This window comes from Vanessa atalanta, chromosome 1 (assembly GCF_905147765.1).
Source record: "Vanessa atalanta chromosome 1, ilVanAtal1.2, whole genome shotgun sequence".
Lineage (NCBI taxonomy): Eukaryota > Metazoa > Arthropoda > Insecta > Lepidoptera > Nymphalidae > Vanessa > Vanessa atalanta.
Genome location: NC_061871.1, coordinates 5,527,999 through 5,550,852, shown reverse-complemented (window position 1 = coordinate 5,550,852; position 22,854 = coordinate 5,527,999). Strand labels below are relative to the sequence as shown.

The following is a 22,854-nucleotide window of genomic DNA, read 5'->3' as shown; positions in this document are numbered from 1 at the left end:
AGGCAGAATCAAAGACTGAAGGTAGGGTTATTTGCAAACCCGTCTGGGCTTGGGCCAATGTAACTACAGGCACAATTTCACTCCATTGGTAATCTGTGGGCGGTTGTAACCACTTAGTGTCAGGGACCACCCATTTCACAATTTGGCAGATTGGGAAATGGGTGGCCGCTATATTATTAAAAATAATAATAATAATAATAATATATATAAATAAATATGAAGGCGAAGGAGGAAAACTAGAATTATGCGAAAAATTACCTTTAAAATTACGTAAGCACGTGGGCCAAGAAGCGAACTTAAGCTATTATCATATAAATATAGTGTTTGTGTACCAATATTCCGCATAGCACATGATCTGTGCCATATCCCTTGTTTTCAACAATATTATGTATATTCATAATAATATAGATCTTTTTGCAAGAAACGGTGACAATCAATATAGACACGATGAGGAAAGGTAAACTAATAACACCTAGTTTCCAAAGTAAATACATCCTTCCTTGGGTACGGTATTCGTTTCTATAATAGGATTCTACAGTTATTTTCAATTTGACCTATTAAAATATTTAAAGCTCATGTCAAATAAGATGAATAAGGCATATTACTCAATACAAGATTATATCAATGATAAAAAACGTGAACTTAGTATTTGTTGGTTTCTAGTCGGATATATATAAATTTAATAGTACTTTACTGACGTACACTGTAATCAAAATGGTGGAAAAGAGTACGATTGAGTTTGTTGCCGCTTTTTCTCGGTAAAATCTACTTTCCGACCCAATGTAACTCTACACTGTAAATAGCATACACATACAGAAAAGCGCCACAACAATGAATGCTTAAAACAAGTGTTATATTTTTACCTCTAAATAGGTCGACATCTTTGTGACGGCCCGAGGCTTAAGCCCCCGTTTCTCTTCCCTAAATCCGAGCCAGAGCTAAATATGTATTACAAAATACATACCTAAAATCTACATACTGCCTTTATACATCTTGGCCTAGTAAACTGTCATAATTAAAATATATATATATATATATATATATATATATATCGCAATATTGTTTTCATGTAAATCCAAATATAATTATATTAATATTATGAGGTAAATAACTAGAAGCTTGCGTGAGTTTTTATTTTAACTTTAATCAACGATTTATGTAATACTCTCTTATAAAATAACGTCATATTTGCCTTGGTAAGAGCCGAGTTATAGTTTTGTTTAACTGTATACTGAATTTACTAGAAATTTGAAACAAATTTTCCCCATTTCCACATACGGAGATCAGAAAAATAATATTATAAGTCGTATTATTTCGTTATGTATGAAAAATATCACATTATTAGACGATTGTTCGCGGAAATGCCAATATATTTAAAAGAGCAATAACGAAAATAAACCAAAGCTGTCCGACTATGTGTACAACCATTAATGAATGAATAAATGAATTTATATTGAGTAAATAAACACACAGATTTATAATAATAATTAAAAGTTTATTGAACAATAACAATGTTGTGATAATGAACAAATATTTAAATTTATAAATTATTATAATTGAGCAATGGTTTAAATATGTCCAGTTCCCAACATATTACATCAACTAAAACTTAATCTACTTATAATTAGATAATAATATATACATTAACCGTATTTAATACAAATATTATTATACTTTTTTATTTTTACCGCTCATGTACTTCTCGGCAGCCGTTGCGATTGCGTGAGTTACTTTACTCGTAAGTTCGTGCAAATTTTCACTTGACGTGAACTCATCAACGGATCTCTTTGAAAAGAAAGTTGCTGTCGTAGTGTTTGGTCTCCAACTATTAGGATATACGATCTTGTGACGCAGTACGGCCTTAATTATCAAAGCCCCTACATATATTATAAAGTAAACACTAAAATACAAAGGCAGATAATACAATTTTTTCCCTAAATAATAGTAACTGAATCTATTAACACGGGGCGTTTCTGTGGTCGACGTTGTTGTATCGTGGTGATAATGATAATGGTCATGGTCGTGATCGTCAAAGTCATGATGAAATTTGAAATCTGTTGGAAAATCAACTGGAAAACCGTGATCATTCATTGGAGGTCCATACGTATCTGGTTTCATATCGGATTGTGGTGACGGTGGCATCATTCCAATATCATGATCCTTCATGTCACCGCCTTTCATATCATCGTGTGGTTTTTGGAATATCAAGTCAGGGTAGTCGGAATTATGACCACGTGGTGGCAAATCGTCATGGCTATAAGGAGGATGAGAATCGTAGCTTTGTGGCATATAGTCAGTCGGTGGTTTTGATGATTCTGGTTTGGGATAATGATACCCTTGAACTTCAGGTTTGTCTGCTACAACCATTGGAGCAAGATCAGCAATCATACTAGGTTTATTATATGTATAGCCTGCAAAAGGTTTCGGTGCCGGTGGAATAGTTGGAAAGAATTGTGGAACAGGTGGTGAAGGTGGTTTGTATTCATAACCCATATTTGCCATTGAATTATCATCACTATTTTCTTTATTTGATGGTGGTTTGTAACGGTATCCTAAGTCCATCGTTGGTATGTCGTCACTGTCACTCGCATCAGATGTCATTGAGTTATCAGGAGTATTTAAAAATGGCGAATCAACAGAAACCGATGGTGTTGGTGTAGACGGGGGTGATACTACTTGGTTATAACTTGGACCAGATGGTGCATAGGGAGGAAACGAGTCGTAGCTAACTGGAGCAGGGAAATCGTCATCACTAGCTTTTGAAGGCGGAAGTGGTGGAGGAACTAAATTAGCAGTGGCTTTTGGTGGAGCATAAACGGGACTAGATTGCTTAGATACTTTACTACCATAACTAGGTTGTGGTAAATATGGTTGAGCTGGATTATAACGGTCAATAAGTGAATTTATGGGATTAATATCTTGAGCTTCTCCTCTCACTGGATGTTTCAAGTCGGAGAAATTATCCAAGTTGGTTAATAAATTACTATTTTTCTTACTGTTTGATAAATTTTGATATGACGGCTTTTTTGGTGGTTTCATTTGGAATGGCTTAAGATTGACATATGGAAATCTTATGTTAGGTTCAGTTCTTATAGCTCTTGATTCATTTTCGGCTCCACTACCTGGATTTGTAGCAAAACTAAAAAAAATAAAAATGCACTTTAGTATTAATATTTAAAAAAAATGAACACACTTTAATAATAATATATAAATTAAAACTGATTACCCCGGTAAAGCAAAATTTTCGTCTATCTTTACTTCATCACTCTGGTCTTCGTTATTTTGACGATGTCCTTCATCTTCTAATTGATTTTGATTATCATATGTAGTCTCATCATTTTCATTATTATTCTTTGCATTTTCTTCTTTTGAGTTAACTTGTACTTCTTGCCAATTTCCAGAATACTGATTTAGCTTTTCGTCATCAATTATATGCCATATATTTTCAATATTAACGGGTGATTCTTTGGTCGTTGTTGTAGTCGTTGTTGTTGTAGCTTTGGTCGTTGATTGCGTTGTAGAAGGCAAATATACTGGCTCATGTATATTATTATAATAATCGTTATCGAACATAAAAGGATAAGTAGATTTTTCGGTGGAATCATCGTTAGTTGGAGTATCATGTTTATTTAGATTTACCGGTAAACCATAGTTTACAACACGAGTAACTTTATTTTCTTCATCATCTGGTACATAAATGGGGTTCATTGTTGAAGTTTTTGCTATTTTCTCTTTTTCTAGTAATTTTCTTATTGATTTTTGCCTTCCATCAGATTCAAATTCCGCAAATATCAAATCAGGTGTTTTTACTGTTGGTGCCGGTGTCGTAGTCGTGGTAACGTTCTGCTCCGAGTCCATTCTTCTCATCCAATTATGATAGTAGAATGGTGCTATTTTATTTTCATCTTTTCGTACCGATCGCGATGATGGAGTAACAACATACACTCGAGGTCCAGGGAAACTTAAAGCGTTCACATCAACTTTACAAAAATACACAAATAAAATAAAAAATACTGCTTTTGATTTCATTGTTAAACTAATGACACATTTGTGTTTGCACGCGATATCTGTTCTACTCGAACACCGATAACAAAATGGTGAATATAACTAAAGGCACCCATATGCATTGGTTTTGGAATTGTCAAGTTGGAAGAAATAGTGATAATTTGTAGCGGTACTAGAGTATGTAGAACGCCTGAAGCACGATTGAGATGACCCGACTCTAGTTACAATTTACACTATTAGCAGGATAATCAATGTCACGCACAAGTCTATCTGTAGAAAGTGTCACATATTTGTAGAAAATATTTAGTGATAATTTCAGACGGAGATAACGAACGCCCACGATTTTTCTGAACACACACACACACATCGAATCTATTGATTTTTTTTATTGTTAAATTTTGTTTGATTTTAAATTCAAAAGCCATACCATTCATACAAATTAAGAAGAAAAAATATTCTTAAAAACAATAGCAATTTCAAATAAAACAAAAAGAGTTCAGCGTTAGTTTATATTCAATTATATCTTAATACGTATGTATTTCTAATTCCAATTATTCTACATTGACTTCCTCATTAGTCTAATGGCTGGCTTATAAGACTACACAGATGCTGAAGTCCTGAGCTTAAAGCCTATCGGATAATGGGATTAAGGGAATAGAGAGCGCATTTCGGTTTGCATACTTCTGCACTACAATATCTCCAGATCAATTTAACAGAGAAATTACGACTCTCGTCGTGACTCGTCTGATGATATTAGTCGCCGTAACCGATATCGTTCAGGAGGTCGTCAGTATCGTCATTCTTTATTATAAATATTACATATACACTACAATATTACAATAATAAATAATGCACATGTGGCAGGTTTTTGTCTGACACATGCAGAGTTCCTCATGATGTTTTCCTTCACCTCAAGCACCAAAAATTCCACTTCATAGTTTGTAACATGAAAATTCACTGGCACTTGCCTGGCTCTAAATTGCCAATCATCGGTTACTATTACAACTAGGTCATCTCGGCTTTCTAAATAATTAACATTATTATAGCTAAAACATTTATCACATTTCTAATCAATTTGAATAACTCTATGTAGAGCACTAAAACCAGTACAAACTAATTCAGCAACTAACGCTTCATATGACAATTTTATTACCTCTGAAATTATGATAGTTTTTGTATTGAATAGTATGAATTACTTTTAATAAGTTCTTGCAGGTGAACATGGTTTGTACATCTTTTTTTCTATAATCCGTAAAAAAGAATTAATATCGAGTTCTTTAACATTTTTCCTAGAGTTCTTCATGGCTGTGTATATTTTGAGCAGGTAACCTAGCTACATGTATTTATTTAGTAAAATAATGATTTCAAAGTGCAAAGTCAGAAGATTAATTGAATAATACTTTTTCAATGAAGCTCCTCAGTTAGCTCTTTGAAATTCTTACATGCCAGGTACGTCCTTTCTCGCCGGAGACAGTGTCATTATTGGACTATTCTAGCTAAGGGAGCATTGACACTATTTTAATGCCATATTCTTTTACATACAGGTGCCTAGATCGCCCAAAATCTGTTTGGAGTCGTTACTCATTGCATCTCCTGCTTGTTTGAAACGACTGGCGCCACTGGGCACATATCTGGCGGAGCTTGCCGCAAAACATGCCCACGTAAACTTTACGCAGGTGCAAACTAGGTGGCACTGCTAGCTACTGTCCGCTGTTACTGGAGCACTTGTTATGTTCATAATATAAATATTTTACAACATTTTATTAAAATCTTGTAAAACGATTGGCTGCAATTCGTTTTTTTGCGCTGCGATTCGCCAAATGAGCAACGAAATTTATTTATGATTCTTTATTAACTTAACTTAAGGTGTAAAAACGCTGTTATTATAATTCTTAGTATCTCTAAAATATGTAAACGCTTAAAAAATAGTTCAAGTAAAAAAATAGGAATCAACAAATTATTATTTATTTATAAATACTCTCATATACAATTTATACAATATATTATAATATAACTTAACATATATTAACTTAATTTTTAATCTGTATAAATAAACTATTTATCACCAAACATCTATCTAAACATTATTTTTCGTCCTTTTTCGTGTCATTGGCAGAAGTAACATTATCATTTTCGTTATATGCTGGATTATCAAATCCAGAGTCGCTGCTGCCATCTGCACTGTCGGATGGTAGTTTGACTTGTGGATTTAATGCTTTAGGTACTTCAGTAACCGAGTTCTTATTGACATCAGACTTACTAACGACATCTAGTGGCGTGTTAGCTTTCTCTGTATCCTTATTTATGGCATCTTGATTTTCAACGTCTACAGTCGTTGGTTTCTTTTTGCATATATCGTTTTCATCACCCATAGCACTCTTTCCTATGTAAAATTTATTAAAAAGATAATAGAAGCAACCGGTAATAAAAGTTGCTGCAGCGAAGAGTTGATACGTAGGTCTTGTTCCGAAAAACTTCATCAAATAACCGCCTATTAAACTGCCAGAACCTTTACCTGAAAATTACAAACGAAAACATGATGTATAAAATCAAAAAAAAAAAAATTTTGTGAAATTGTATATTGTTATGTAATATAGGTACTTATCATTTTTAAATATTTAATCAAATCCAATGATTAACTGGTTCGAATCCAGGATAATATATATTTTTTAATTTCTTGATGCATTTGTACTTGTGTTATCATCAAACAAGATCTCTAATTTCGTTGTATGTCTTAATACTTTTTATTGTTAGATATACTATTGTACCCTCTGGCGTACTAAACACTACCATAAATTATTATCATTAATCATGTATAAAATCGGTCACGACATTCCTTTGAGAACTTGTTTTCCAGTTACAAATGTAGCCTATCTCACGCAGACTCATGTATTTCATAATGTAACAATAACGATTTGGAAAATACTTCTATTTCTCTCTATATATATACTTAGTACTCACCGACTCCATAGTACAGTCCTCCCAATAACCCTTGAACGGACGTATCCGTTGTGGTGGAAGAAAGTCTCGCCGCATACGTCACAGCTGCCGTGAAAGATAGAGATGACGTCACAGATTCTAGTGCCTCAAAGATTAAGCATAGCCACGGGTTGTAGATTAGCGAGTAACCTATAAGAAAAAAAAATATGTACATAATTAACACTTCTAAATTATACAAAGTAAGGTGAGCCTTAAATTTTAACATTAAATTAATGAATTATGTTGCATTTCCTGTAAATAAAATAAATAAATAACTAAATACATCCTGGCATAGAAACAAGAAAAAAAGATTGCAAGATGAGTTTCTTAGTGATAGATGACCCTAAGGTGCAATTAAGGGATCATCTATATCAAACGAGAGTAGCAGTATTCTATGCTAATCTAATATTATTTTGTTTCAATGCAAACTTTTCGACATTAATTTACAATCGGAATATGCAACCCGCCTAGCAATCATGTGCAGGGACATTAAATGACATTATTACTATGTAACCTCCACGTCTGTGGAGAAATAATAATTCATAAAAAATATAACTAACTTAAACTTACCCATAAGCCTGATTGCGTAGAAAACAAAACCAATAAATAGAACATTGGCATGTCCAAGTTTGTTGATAATTGGTCCAGAAAGTACGAGTAGAGGCAAGCCAGCGATTCCTCCCACTGTTATCGTGATACCCATCAGAGAGCGGGATGCGCCAAGATCTTGGAGCAACCAGAATAGGAAACTCTCGATGTAGCCCCACGCAGTGCCTATAATTATTAAACAAACCTCACTCAAAAACATAATTTCTACAATTAGCAGTTATTTGAAGATCTTACAGTTTTATTACACTTCACATATTATAAAGTCCTTATCTATGAAATTGGCATTTCATTTATAAAAACTCAAATGTTAATGAGAAATATGTGTTAAATATGTTATTTGCAATTATTGGCAATGCCATTTTAAGGAAAGTGCGATAGATATTCAGAGGAGAACTTTTTCCAAATTCTAAATAAAAGCAGTCAATGCAAGATCTGGTAGGTAGGTAGGAGTGGATGACAAAAAAAAACAGTCATTACTCCTGTAATTTTTAAAAAAGAACGGAGTACAGCAATTGACAAGTATCGGTTGATTAACAGTGAACATATCAATCAGCATAATAACTGACGTACCAATAACATAATAGTGACAATTTGATTCAGAGGTCCGTATTGTGTTTCTTTGCAACAAGTTAAGGCAATCTTACTCTATATATATGAACTTTTTTATCTTTCCAGTTTAACGTAAATGAATCAGTACCGTTTTAACACTATGTTGAGCGGCCTTGCTGTTAATTAGAATCTGGTTTGAAATGAGTCTACTTTCACTATGGCTTTCAATTCATTGTTTTCGTCTACGTTAAGATATGAGGTTCATTGTTCGAGATATAAATTTCCAGAACGGAAGCGATCGAGCCCACTGTGTGTGTGTTGAATACGTTGTTGATATGCCGCCTGTGCTGCTTTGATGCCACGACGGAACTCGTATTCGAAATTTTTTTCATAGCCAGAGAAATAGCAATATAAAATAATGAGGGAAAAAATTAACAATTCTTTTCTTAGGAGAAATTTCATGGCTCTATTCAGAGATTATTTTAAAACTGAGTTCTTAAGTATAATAGTTAATCTTCCTACTAGTATTAAAAATATGCAATTTCATAGTTAGGGACCTACAGAAATATAATGAAATAAAATTAAATTTATTAAAAATCTTAAAATATTATTAAAATTTCAACAAGCAATTCCAATAAATTACTTTAATTAATCAACTCTCGTTCAAAATGGCTAAAAACTAGACTTATAGACTAATAGCGCTTACCCATAATAAAGCATGCTATAAACAATGCCACGATTTCAACATTACGAAATACTGATATAACATCTTCTAGGAGATTCTGTGCGGGTTGTTTAAATTCAAGGTCGATACTCAACATCAAAACACCAGAAACAACTTTCAAAACTGCATACAAATAAAAAGCTGGTCTGCAAATAAACATGTAATAAATTTTGATATATGATAAGTTTATGTAATTCTATAGCACGTAACGGATCGCTTACATGCCCGGATATAGACATATCAAAAGCAAGGATCGATAAGAACAGTCTGTATCGTAACAATGCTGTTAAATTTAACAAAAACCTTCATGTTATGATTACATAAATAAATATGTACAATAAAAATAATGGCAGGCATGCGTTTCAATGCCACTTTTTTTGAGAATGATTATCCGTAACGACTCACGGTTCCCGTATTGTACATTCATGGTACTATGACAGACACCTTCACACCTGACCAATTGTACAAAGTCGCAACTCAATCTGACATACGATACATGAACGTATAAAATACTTAAAAAGTCGACGATAAATTATTAAATCGTATAAGATTTATTTTATAACGTTAAATTAAAAATTGCTTTCAAAATACCTGAAGTCCGTATAACCCTTGCCCCTACTCGCATAGTCGATGAGTAATCCGGAGAGAGGCGAGGAGATCATACCGCCAATGCTACCGTAGAGTCTTTGGAGGCCATAGTCCGCTCTCTGATCCCTTACGATTGCAATAACAGCGCCTTCGAACATAGCGAACGCTGTCCCACCGATGATACCAATAAACACACGAACCTATAAAGTACGTATCATCTATACTTAGTCTAATACACTTTTACACGTTAAGAATTGAAGATTGATTACTTTTCCAACTAATACAAGTTGTTTTACTGGTATGTTTAAGTCAAATGTAGTCAACTAGCCATAGCCATCTTAGGCAGATAACTTCCATTTATAGGTTTTTCTACTAGCAAATAATAATGCCTCGTACTGTTGTAACTATATAAATAAACTACACTATCACTTTTAAAATAGAAATATTTAACACACAAAAATCACCACGCACCATATAGATATGACTAGTACCGCAATCCAATTTTAATTGACGTTTTTTCATTCGTTCGACAAATCCTAAATATATAGTTTGTACATGAGCTTAGTAGAAAAAAGTCATTACTTAAGTTAAACCAGCACGCCTCCGCATCGTGGTAAAAATGTTTCGTCAAACGAACTTTGCATTCCTCAAACTGCAATGTTGTAATTATTAATAAGTATGAGAAATTGTAACTACATTAAAACAAACTTCAAGCATACCGTGTCTACGAAATGTTAGGATTACCACTATGTTGGTAAACGCCCAGCAATCTAACAGAATATTATACCTAGTCTGTGTTAAGGAATCATAATCAAGGTACAGCAAGTTGAAATACACATCAAAATACATGTCAATATACTGAAGGCTGCATTATTAACAACTATTCAATTCGGTCGAAGACGTGGGACACGCGATTGTTTCGATACAATCCTACGTATATTGTTATAACCCGCGAAACGTTTATGCAAACAACCTCTAAATAAGTTACTGTATTTAATTTTGTAAATCGTAATCACGTATTCGGTAATGTTATAATTATAATAGTCAATCGGGAAAAATACCGATTCTTGCCCGTAACTAAGTAGGTACTAACTTCGTATAAGTCACTCAGATGTCAGTAGAAGGTACATAAGTCGTGATATACTCACATCATACCACTTATATATTGGGGACAAGGTCGACGTAGTGTCTCTAGAGTAGGTACATTTATAAAATTTAGTGAGATCTTATTATAACCGACGAGCTTTTTGTGACATAACTTCTAATGCGAGTGAAAATTTCAACTTTTAATGAGTTATTTTAAAAAATAAATAATTAATTATTATATTATTCACTTAGACGTAGTACTTTGGCCCTACCCGTCTGGGTAGATACCATCATTCATAAGATACTTTTGTGTTCCGGTTTGAAAGGTGAGTAGGTATGCCATTGTAAGAGGCATAAGGGACATAACTTAGTTCCCAGGGTTTGTGGTGAATTGACGCTTCATGGAATGCTTAATATTTCTTACATCGCAAATGTCTATGGTCGGTGGTGATCACATATCAATAGGTGGCCCATTTGCCCGACCGCCTAGGTACATCATAATATATATATATATTCGATAACTATATGCTAATTGGAAGAACAACTTATTTTGAACGAAATAGGAACATCTCAATACCATAAGCAAAAGTGATTTACCAACAACGTAGCTAATTGTTTGTTTTTAAACATACACAGTGAAACATATTAAGAAATACTAAAAATCATCCGATGTGTTTACGCAAACGCATTTATTTATAGTTATACATAAAAAACCGGTAGTGTTCGGTTTGATGTCGTCGAATGAGGACGGTGAGACGGTGGCAATGGGTCACGCTGGCGCGTATCAAGTTCGTCATTACCCTGTTAGTGACGATTAGCCGGCAATCTTCCTATCAATGGATCCACTACTCAATTTGCATACACAGACATTGCTTAAAGAAATAAACTTGTAATCTTTCTAAGGCATTCAATTTAATTTTAGTATTGATAACCATTTATTGGAATTGACATATTCTCAAAGTAAAGTTACGTTCAACAATTCATTTGAAATCATGAACTATCTCAATTTCTTTTGAATAGTTTTTCCATACTAAGTAACAACAGCACATATAGAATATTTAAATTATTTTTAATGCAATTCATATAACAAAAACTTACAGCTAAGTAAGTCCAGAAGGTAAACGAAGGGTCGAGTTCTAACTGCTGCTGTCGGTTATCACACAGACTCTTTCTGGGAGCTGAGGCCGCACAAGCCGCTATACACTCCGTCAGACGTTGTGAACCTGCTTTCACCCATATCGATTCTCCGAGATCCTATGAAAAATCTGATCTTACACAATGTTCTTTAAAATTGTCAAAGAATTTTTTGGATACGTTTTTCATAAAACAAAACATTCCCAGGGTCCACTTTAAAGAACATTAAAACGAGAAAAACAACATACATTTTGCTTTTTAAATTGAGGACAAAAACAGGTCATAAATCTTTGTGAACTTCGTGAAAGGCAAAACTCTCGGTAGAGAAGGGTTATGTAAATTATTACGCGACGACTATCAACTGGTACATGAGAACACAAACCAAACAGCTTACATCCGCTTTTAAAATAAAATATTGTTTTACCTGAGTAAAAGTATCCTTACAAGATGTGGTATCAATACCGTCATAGTCTTCATCCGATTGTGACGTATTACTTGAGGATACAGCGTTGACCCAATAATTTCGAACTTCATTCGAATCTTTTTGAACATTGGGTGAGATCCTAACACGAAATAGCTTCTCTTTGGTCTCTTCAATAGAATCGTTTATGAAATCCTCCTTTTCAAATTTACACGTTGCATTCGACCCTGCGTATGAGCAATCTATTTCGTACAGTTGAGGAACGGGAAAAAATATGTTTTTATCGCCTACTTTTGATGCCGTGGAATTAAAATAAGGATCATTTGTAAGGACACGCGAAGTGCTATGATCTTTCATTGGTCTCTCTCTGTGAGTTAACGATGTCGAAATCGTATTGCGATACACAAGACGCTGTGACTCATATTGTGATTTAAAATGCACGTCGTATGAGTTCGCATGGACAATAGTGTCTATTTCTTGTACTGTAGCTTCAGATGGCAATTTACAAACAAATCCGCATGATAAAACCCTGTAATAACAAAGACATGTGACACATTAGAGCCATTGGAAAATCATGAAAGATTTTCCTTATTGCTTTATTTACAATAAAACTTTGATAACTTAAGTTTTCAACATAGAACATATCGTTTTCAGTTCAGACTAAAGAAGTCATAAAGCATTTTATAGTTTTTTAATGACGAACTCATAAACATATAACACTATTGTCTTAATAATTAATACAACTGTATACTTACGTAAGATTAATGTCATACGCGTATGGATGGAGAGGCTGACAAGGATAGTCGCGTACTTGTTGTAAATGTAGTGCAGATCCATCGCAAGAGGCGAGTAGGTCTACAGATGTAGGAAATGTAATAACAATACGTCCAACGGGCACCGCCAGCAGTAACAGTGCTGACACTCCACCCAACCCCGAGGACAGAGCTAGGAGTAACTAAAAATAAATAAAAATAATTTGTTATTGGTATTCGTAGAGTTATGAAATGTATTACAACAATGCTAAACAAAACTATAAAATTCGAAAACGTAAATTGAAATGTCATTGCAAAATCAATTAAATCTGAACTTTTTATTACATAATCTTAATGTTAAGTTTAACCGCATGCAAACCAAGGAAAACATAAACAGATCGAGCAAATTAGAGGCTTAGAGAAAAACAGGATGAAGTATTTAAGAAGAATGATCAACATAAATGATTAAGCGGACATTTTTTGCCGCAATTGCTATTGGGTAGCAACAATGACGGCAAACATTCTAAGCACGGTTTAGTGTGCAAACACCGTGAATATTCTTAGAATAAACGTAAGTTGTTTTTTATCATGTGTATCGTGGTGCAGTATAATTATCATAATAATCAAACATCGATTAAAATTATAAAACGCTTCATAGCTTCATGGAACGCTTAGATTTTATAAACAATTCATAAGATTTATTGACATATAAAACTCTAATAAAATAATCGATTCGTGTTTTACATTTGATTATACAATTATAAAACTAACAAAATTTTACGTCATCGTAACGGACGCTCACAAAAGCAATGATCCCTAGCCAACGTGGGTAACCAATAAATGTAGAAGCGCATCCGGCACAAGCGGCCTGCGTCGTGACGCAAGCACTTACCTACATATAAGCATAGGACGAGCGTTCACAATACCGACACAATACAAGGTAAAGGTTATTGTAACCAGAATTGGATGTAATTTGCGTTACGGACATTGAAGATTAGCTTCATTTAATTAAGCATTGCAAAACATAAATATATTGCATGATAGAGGTCACTTGCTCTTTCACTCAACAGAATAAATACATGCTTATAACATCGTTTTTTTTTTTTTTTTATTTTATTTAAAGTACATATAGTGAGTCAAACATTACATAATATCATATTTTTTTATATTTAGTGAGTAGTTTTTTGTATTTTTCTATAACAAACAATTAGAGAAGCTATCTTTTCAGGAACAAACTACGGAATGTAAATGTTATGATTTTGCGATATCTAAAAGCTATAGATTGTAAGAAAATAATAGAATAAATGCAGACAAAGCCGAGGACGACAACAAGTCAAGAACAAAGTATTAGTTACGGTAGTCTTTTTAAAAGATATATACAGGGTTATATATATAGGTTACCCGTTAGGAGGTAATAGGGGCGACTAACAGGAATACGACGAATTAACAATAACCGTGTATTCAAAATTTCATATAAAGCACGTACATTAATTTATCCATTATCCAAATGAATTCAATTAAATTAATTTTCTGATAAATGCTTATTCTATATACATATTATACAAATTTTGTGATAACTTGTATTATACCAAATGTGTATTTGAAGAGTGAGTGATATGCGTACTAAATATAAAAACAAACCCTAAAATTTCCGATTTTATCAGCGACCATGCCAGCGAGCGGCGGCATTACTATTGAGATGACTGGGGTCACGGCTGACATGATGGCCGTCTCTTCCACATTAATACCCAGCTCCCGCATATGAATAGTCAAATACGGGTATAATACGAATAAAGCTGAAAATAATATTCATTAGTTAGAAAAAATAAATGTATACCACTAAGCCTCCGAAAGTTTTTCCCGAAACACAGATAAGGGCTAAGTAAAGTCTCGTAGACATATGTTTTTCATATTTAAAATATATAGGAACCTGGTAGCCACTGGCGCTGTATGAAATATAATCCCTTACATCGTCAATGTTCCACCGGTTGGGAACTAAGGTGTCGTCCCTTGTGCATGTAGTGACACGGGCTAAGTCATCCTTCAACCCGGAATTTCTCGGTATAAATACTAAATATTGCTGCTTGGAGGTAGAATGTATTTAGTGGTATGGGCTTACACAAGGCTCTGCCGCCAATTCTAAATTACATTATTTTAAGATTAGAAAGAGCGTGTGTTTGAAATCGATGTTTCTTATAATATATAAATAAAAGAAAAGCTAAAAGTAAACGTATAGAAAGTTGAAAAAAAAAATCTGTTAAAATTTTTCATTCTCGGTAGATGCATTATTCCATATCGTTTTATTAGCATTATACTTTTATTTGTATATTGTATTTTTTTAACCATTATCTAACGATATATTTAACAATCGTACATATTTCATTACGATTATGTACAAAACAACACAACACCAGGTAATTCCGATGTACGCATATTTAAATATATATGTATATGTTGTATGTGAGCATAATTTTTAACAAATATTTGTAATAAGCTTATTGCTAAGGTGAGTAATTCAATATATCTTGTTATTCAATCTACGAGACTTGGTTTACCCGCTGACCTCTATAAGACTTAAATCAAAATGTCAATATTATTCTTCGATGATTGACAAATGTACGTGGTTAATACTTACTGGAGGCGTGCACAAAAAACAATATTTTTAGCGGTATTAATTTTTTCTGCTTGAGGTCATCTGTGATCCGTTTGAAGAAAGCGCGAATGAACTGCATTTTGCTATCGGGTTAGAATTACAGCCAAAGATAAAGTGTTGATGATTTCCTCACGAGGGTGAAGTCCTTCGTGGGAAAACTTTTAGATCGCCCTCCTACATATATGCACTCCATACAATGTTTTTGATGCATGGAAGTATGCAGCATATGCAAATATCTGAAAAATAAAGAAAATATAAGTGACGTCATTTATGATTAAATGAATGAAAACTATTAAAATATTTATATTTAAGAAGGAATCGTATTTGTCTTTGTTTATGAATGAGTAATATTGGCTGCGTATTTTATAAAGAAAAAATTTTCGAAGCAAATTATCTTGTAATGGCAATATTAACTTATGCCATCAAAGATAAATATGGGATGTTCGGCCAGTCAAACTGAAACGCTATCTTTTTGTAAACAATAATTAGCGTCACGCAAGAAACTATATAATTTTCTATCAGTAAAAGTAATACCTAAAACACTCCCATATTTTCCATATCACTGTGTTCTTGAAAACAACATCAATTTGGAACTAAATGAGAATGTAGATATTGTACATTTTTTTATAAAGGATGATTATGATTTATCACGTAATAAGTTAAATTCGTTCTTTTTAGTTATTGTTTTTGTATGACCAACATTAAATTTTCTTGATAGTCAACAGATATCTATTGAATTAATATGTATCTTAATATATAAATATTATTAACGCTTCATATTAGCTTGTGTGAGTATGTATGTAACTAAAAATCAAATCAGTATGTAAACAAATCTAGGAAGTCGATTTGAACCAACCACAAACGGATTGGAAACATTGTAAGTATATATGTATTGTATTCGGATTACAGTACGACTGTGCTGCTATCGAACTTATGGCAATGTTATGTTAACGTTATATGCAGTACCTACATCGTTTTATTAAGTTGAATAAATACATTTTGCTTGTATATGTTTTCAAATAACTTAGTTATTAATTTCAAAACGCCATTCAAAGGATTTTAACGTGCAGACCTTGTGCCTATAAATTGTGATCGGTTTTCGTTAATTAAGGTAAACATAACAATTTCATAGCACGTATTGATCTAAATAGTTATGTACTAAGAACAAAAAATCAACATGAACATATTACGTCAGTACACATCTTATCTAATAAGAGGAAGACAAATATTTGACTAAGTTTTATGTACACGCTGTTCCGTTAAAATAATGACAAACAATATATAACAATAACCTTTTAATTATATAATAGATTAACCTACTATGTATTTTACATTGAGTTCAATAGCCAGAGATTTAAAAACTCGACTGAATGTAAACATACATTCACAGTTGTGAACTTTAAAGACCCACTGATCGAACACAATAGCTCCTCGTTTCATAACTAAATAGTGAACAAAAGACACGTATATATCCGACTACTCACTATATTTCGTGTAACCTTTATGTCTGTAGTAATAAAGACTAAATTGCAATAGTTTTAGTAGTATACATTCCACGCTATTGATACATGTACAGAAGTCTATATCAGTAGGTATATTTAAGTACAATTTTAACGCAAAGCTTGGTTTTAGATTTTTCGACATTATATAAATTACCAGAAAACCTCTATGTTTGTCCATGAGTAAGTGTTATAGTTATAGCTTAAAATTGATTTCCGAATATTAGACAAAGTTTTTAGTAGTTTTTTTCATACAAAACTTGCTATTACAGTTACCTGTGATGGATACATTAGCCCAAAATATAATGTAATTTATTTGTGAAATTACAATGTGACGTATAAATAGTTACATTGTTAACTTTCACTAGACCTTCCCATTTATTTAGGGTCAGCGCAATATATTTTCTTCCACAAACAAAGGAGAGAAATCTATGTCTATTCATGTCATCGAAAACTCCTTACTTGCATAATATGTAATTTCTCACAGGGTAAAAACAAAAAATTCATCATTATATTGAAATATAGTCTTTTCTTTTTAACATAAAGTGTAACAATAAACAATAGTGTATATCAATTACTATAAACATAATAAATTAATAAGTTTGCTTGTAAATATATCCTTATTATTATTAATTGAAGATACTCTAGAAATCTTAATCAATTTGATCATTTTTTTTTAAATATGAGTTAAAACGGCGCACTATGCCGATGTATACTAAACCTGTGGCTTTCCTCTCGCGAAATTTATAAAACACAAACTTACAACCCCCGTTTTACCCCCTTAGGGGTAGAGTTTTGTAAAATATGTTAAGGAAATTTAAATTAGCAGATGTCTACACCCTATAAGTAACCTATCTGCCAAATTTCAAGTTTATGGAAAGGTGTTATAGTTTCTGAGATTTCCTAATGAATCAATCAGTGAGTGGTATTTTGCTTTTAAATACCTATTTAGATTATCTTCTAGGAATTTCATCAAACGATGTTTGTAGTTAAATAAAATCACATAATTAATGGACTTATCAATTCGAATAATTGGAATTATAGTCTTAATGTTGCGCAACATATATTCCTTTTACTTGAGGAGCAATTATTTTATTCATATAACGAAGACATAACTATGAGAAAAACTTGTTATAACAATGTCATTTATGTTGCTCATTGCGCAAGTTATATAGACGACCTAAGCCAAAAGATTTCATAACTATCGACTAACATATAATATTCATTGTTAACATCATAAACTCAGATGCTAATCAAAATAACAAGCTCAACCGTTAAAATCATTACTGTATTAAAAGATATGATAATATTCATATAAACTATTTTATTACATAGAAAAAATATAGAAGGAAATGATTTCTCAATACGAGCCGTATGTCACATCATCTCGTTAAGAAGTTTCTATGTTATCGAGGGTTTAAATAAAAAAGTTGAGCATTCAAATTCACCCAGTGGTCACTCCCATGTTTTGGTTCATAGCGATCCGGCTCGAAGGACCAATGTGAAACAATCAATAGCGCAGTTCACCCATCTCATTCACTATGGGTAGCCAATTTTTGTTTGTTTTGTTTTTCAGAGATAAATGATATAAATCAAAAATATGATGAAATTAAAGTGTGTGTCTGTGTTAATAATATTTTCATTAATATTGTTACAGTATTTTTATATGTAAATATTAATATAAAGATAATTTAAAAATATACTGCTATACGGGTTTACTGTGAATTAATAGCATACGTGTCGACTATTCTCAATAATTTGTTATTGATAAATACAGGCTATAAATATTTATAAACGATAAGCATCGGCATTTGTTTAACATAAGCTGTTTGTTTTCCTCTTCACTAAAAATTGAAACATTTTTAAGTAATAATATTTAATTTGTACTTTAATATATGTATATAATATCAAAACAAGAACTAATCCAATTGTATTAGAAATAACTTATTTGTGTAAAATTGTTTTCATACCGTTAAGCCGTTCTAATTTCAAACATTGAGCTATAAATATATTTTCTATCGAAATGCTACAACACATTATAAGTAGTAAAATTTTAATATACAGTAGAGCCTCGATTATCCGAACTAATTAGAACCGAGACTAATTCTGATAATCAAAAGTTAAGATAATCGAATGTGGGTGTACTTTGAAAAAGATCAAACAAAAAATACACTTTTATACGCTATTTACTACTAAAATTTAACATATTTAAATATTAATTAATAAAACAATTAAAAAGACAAATACTATTCTTATATTTCTTTTTTTATTAAATAGTCAATTCTCATTTGACGAACAACTGCAACGCACAAACGTTCGGATAATTAAGCTTTCGGATTAACTAAGACAGCGTTCGGATAATCGAGGTTCTACTGTATTACATATTACTTAGAGGATTTATAAACGGCCGCGATGTCTTAGGAGATTATAAATTTTGTAATTCTAATTATATTGCCACATATTTTCTTCTGTGCACTCCATTACAATAGTTTTTTTTATTTTTTTATTTCCTATTTGTGACCGAGATTCGGTACAATATTTAATAGCTGTTATTTCTAAAAATTCAAGATTATATTCATTTTCAAACAAATCAAACTGGTTTATCTCAAATTAGCACCTAATTTATGCACCACTTATGCATGTTTTAAGATCAAATCATTTGAAATCATTAGTTTTACAGCCGGAAATTCCATGAATATGTGTGATGCGGTTTTTGGTGAGCTCAACATTTTTGTTGTAAACAAAATCTAAAGTATATTTCTATTATAAATAGTTGAATTTAAATTTTGGTGGCCGTAATAGTACTGAGAAATGTGTGGAAAGTAGTTTAAAGCTGACCTCATTTCTTTTCTGTCTTATGTCTCAAATTAAATGAGTGAATTAAATGTGTTTTCTGTTCCTACCTTTGTATGGCATTGGTATTTTTAGTGAAACCCCTATTAAATACAATTAATGTTAATTTGACTTGCTTACATTACAACAACAAAGTTTTGAGATCTGCAAGACTCGTTGAAGTATATTTATAGGTTTGTTAGTGTTCGCCATGAAAGGTCTTGAACCGGCGTATTTCTCTCCGGCATTGGCATTATGACTTAACTATTGTGGTTAAAGTAAGTGGTACTTGTGCACGATTTGCAGTACGAAAAGATCTACTACGCTTTCACAATTACCTACTAGTACAAAATTATAAAAACGCACCTTATTTTTAAGACTATTTTATTTGAATACAACGTATTTTCATTTACATAATATATTTATGTTATACAAAGAAGACCTTTGTGGAAAAACATTATTATTGCAAATATCTTTGATATTCACACTACAATGTTATACTCTCAAACCGATTACTTTTATAATTTATATTCGGTATTAATAAAAACCTGTTAAGAAAATAACGTAACAAATTATTTTCTTCACAATATTTTCCATACATCCTTCGTAGTAATATAGTTCTAAAAATAATTGGCCTGAATTAATACAATAAAAATATTAAGTGTAGTAATATGAGTATTTAAAACGTAAAATCTCTAGTTTTATTTTTAATTCCATCCAGAATTCATAATGTATTGAAACGATATGATATAAACAAATATATTTTTCTATCTACGGGTTCCGATTTAAGCACTGCATAAAATTAAGAGACCATACAAAAACAACAAACAATAAAAAACATTGAATATAAAAAGAACGGCACTTTAATCTCAACATGTAGACATGATCTTCGAGATGAATCTCTGAATGTTGACCTCTAATTGTGTCGTATTATTTCGCTTTCCGATCATACCAATTGTAGGTCCAAATATGTTATAAACGTATTAGATTATAAGCTAATTTATAAATATTTAACTTCAAACTTTAAAAATTGATGAGAATTTTTAATTTCTGCTCAGAATTTGTTCTTGATTTTGATGTCTCTACATTGAATGAAAGATATCGACAATTAGAAAGTCTTTAGGAGACTTGAATATTAATTCAACGAAACCTGATAAGAAATTCCATATAGGTTTTACGTCACAAAATCAGCTTATTTTCCTGTTTAGTTAGGAATTCGTCGAAATTTGAAGAATAATCTTTTACCTTTCTTAAATCTGGTTTACATGGTGTTGTACTCTTTTCAACGGTCTCTTCTGTATTTTTAAATCAGATACAAAACTTTTATCTTTTTCCTTTCACTAATGTGCAGTCGACTTACATCTTTAGCCTACAGCTTATTTTCAAAAACTTTGAAATGTCGGCAATTGCATGAGTATAAAATTAATTAAATAAATAAATATTACATATCTTTTTATGTTTGTTTTAATAAATGTATATAAATGGTTTTTAATAGTAAATAACGATATATCTATATGTAAGTTTATGCATATACAGTAGTTAATATAGACACTTTATGCACGCAGCAGTTATTTATTTAATCTCATCAAAGGAAGAGATTGTTGCATGCTAAAGGGCAGTGTATCATGTCTTAATTTTTACCTACATTTTGTAATATTCCTAGAGTACTTACTAACACTAAACCTATGACCAATTAATGCATTTTAATATATCAAATAAAACATATATTTGCTATTCTTAATTAAATATTTGTTTTAATAAGTCCTCAACAATAACAAAAAAAATATTTTATTGTAACAGGTTTGAAAATAAGTTCGCCCTTGTTCGAACAAGGTAAAAAATATTAATCCATATTTTTTTTTATACGTGAAGCCTGTGATTTTCGACTTTGCCTTTGATATATTTTACATTCCATAAATCTCTTTTATTGCTTAATATTTAATAATCTATATATAGTTTTTTTTTAATACACAGAGTTCAATTGAAACGTAATAACTCGTAAAAAGAATATAAAATGGCACTCACCGTGGTTGCAAATTAAAAAAATAAAACTTATCGTAAAGATAAACTTCACTGTAAACTTGTATTGTTGCGTTCTTATAAACACCGGCTGTTAAAAAAACTTCCTCATTTTACAAAATGCACAATTCTTACCATGTAGTTTTTTTTTTTCAATTTATTAATTTAAAAACTGATTTCTGTCGTGCAAAACAAGCCCGCCTCTACATGAACATACACGCGTGCCCGGTCGATAGAGATTTGCGCGACACTGGCGCAACCGCAACCCTGTGCACTTCCCACCATTCCCAAGAAGAACTAATGTCAGTAATGTTATTCACTTTGGTACTAATGTGAACTCCAAGCATTTTACAAATTAACTAAGGTTCAGCCTGATAATACAACTGAAAAATACCTATAATCTATACAATGGTAATATTTTTTGGTATTGGTAGAGTAAGAAAACGATGCCAATGTTTGTTTGTAAAGAATTTAGTTTATACTACTTTATTGCAGTCAATAGATTTATGAAGGAGTATATTGAGTTTATAGCTTACAAACAACAGTTGTTTATGACATAGGCAGATTTCTTAATATATAGAAATAGAGATATCATTTTAAAATTGGCACTGGCGTAAAAAAAATATGCCAGATAGAATGTCTGAGGTAGGTCTTTGTGTCTGGGCGAGTAGCATATACTAAAGCCAAACAACAATATTACTCTGTTCACATTTAAATGGTAAGTTACTTATATATGTTACTGAACCATGGCTATGAAAGAAGATCGCTTACCTCTAGAGGTAAGCTATTATCTAGATAGTCCACTAGATAGTACCTACTTACATAGATCTTTTTTTTTTATTACAAAACAGAACTCGTATAAACTTTCGAAAATAAAAATGTAAGAGTTAACTTCATGAATATACATTTTGTAAATTTATAAATAAAACACTTGGATTGCAAGTCCTTGTACAAGACTAACCTGTATTATTATAAAAAAGAAAGAGCACTAATTTTTATCACGA

At 31.9% G+C, this 22,854-nt stretch overlaps 2 protein-coding genes across 2 annotated transcripts; both read right to left on the bottom strand.

The window, feature by feature from the left end:
- Positions 1 to 1,668: 1,668 nt before the first annotated feature.
- Positions 1,669 to 4,029, bottom strand: LOC125077351 (adhesive plaque matrix protein). Its single transcript, XM_047689278.1, has 2 exons — positions 3,227 to 4,029; positions 1,669 to 3,139 (listed from the first exon to the last, which is right to left on the bottom strand). Exons 1-2 carry the CDS (start codon positions 4,027 to 4,029, stop codon positions 1,669 to 1,671), a joined length of 2,274 nt encoding a protein of 757 aa, XP_047545234.1.
- A 2,021-nt stretch (positions 4,030 to 6,050) lies between these two features.
- On the bottom strand, positions 6,051 to 22,119 carry LOC125066465. Its single transcript, XM_047674544.1, has 11 exons — positions 21,857 to 22,119; positions 15,483 to 15,736; positions 14,489 to 14,643; positions 12,851 to 13,050; positions 12,099 to 12,624; positions 11,639 to 11,794; positions 9,458 to 9,654; positions 8,849 to 9,012; positions 7,555 to 7,758; positions 6,967 to 7,134; positions 6,051 to 6,520 (listed from the first exon to the last, which is right to left on the bottom strand). The coding sequence occupies exons 2-11, from the start codon at positions 15,577 to 15,579 to the stop codon at positions 6,090 to 6,092; spliced, it is 2,298 nt and encodes a 765-aa protein (XP_047530500.1). The 5' UTR covers positions 15,580 to 15,736; positions 21,857 to 22,119; the 3' UTR covers positions 6,051 to 6,089.
- Between the last annotated feature and the right edge of the window lie 735 nt (positions 22,120 to 22,854).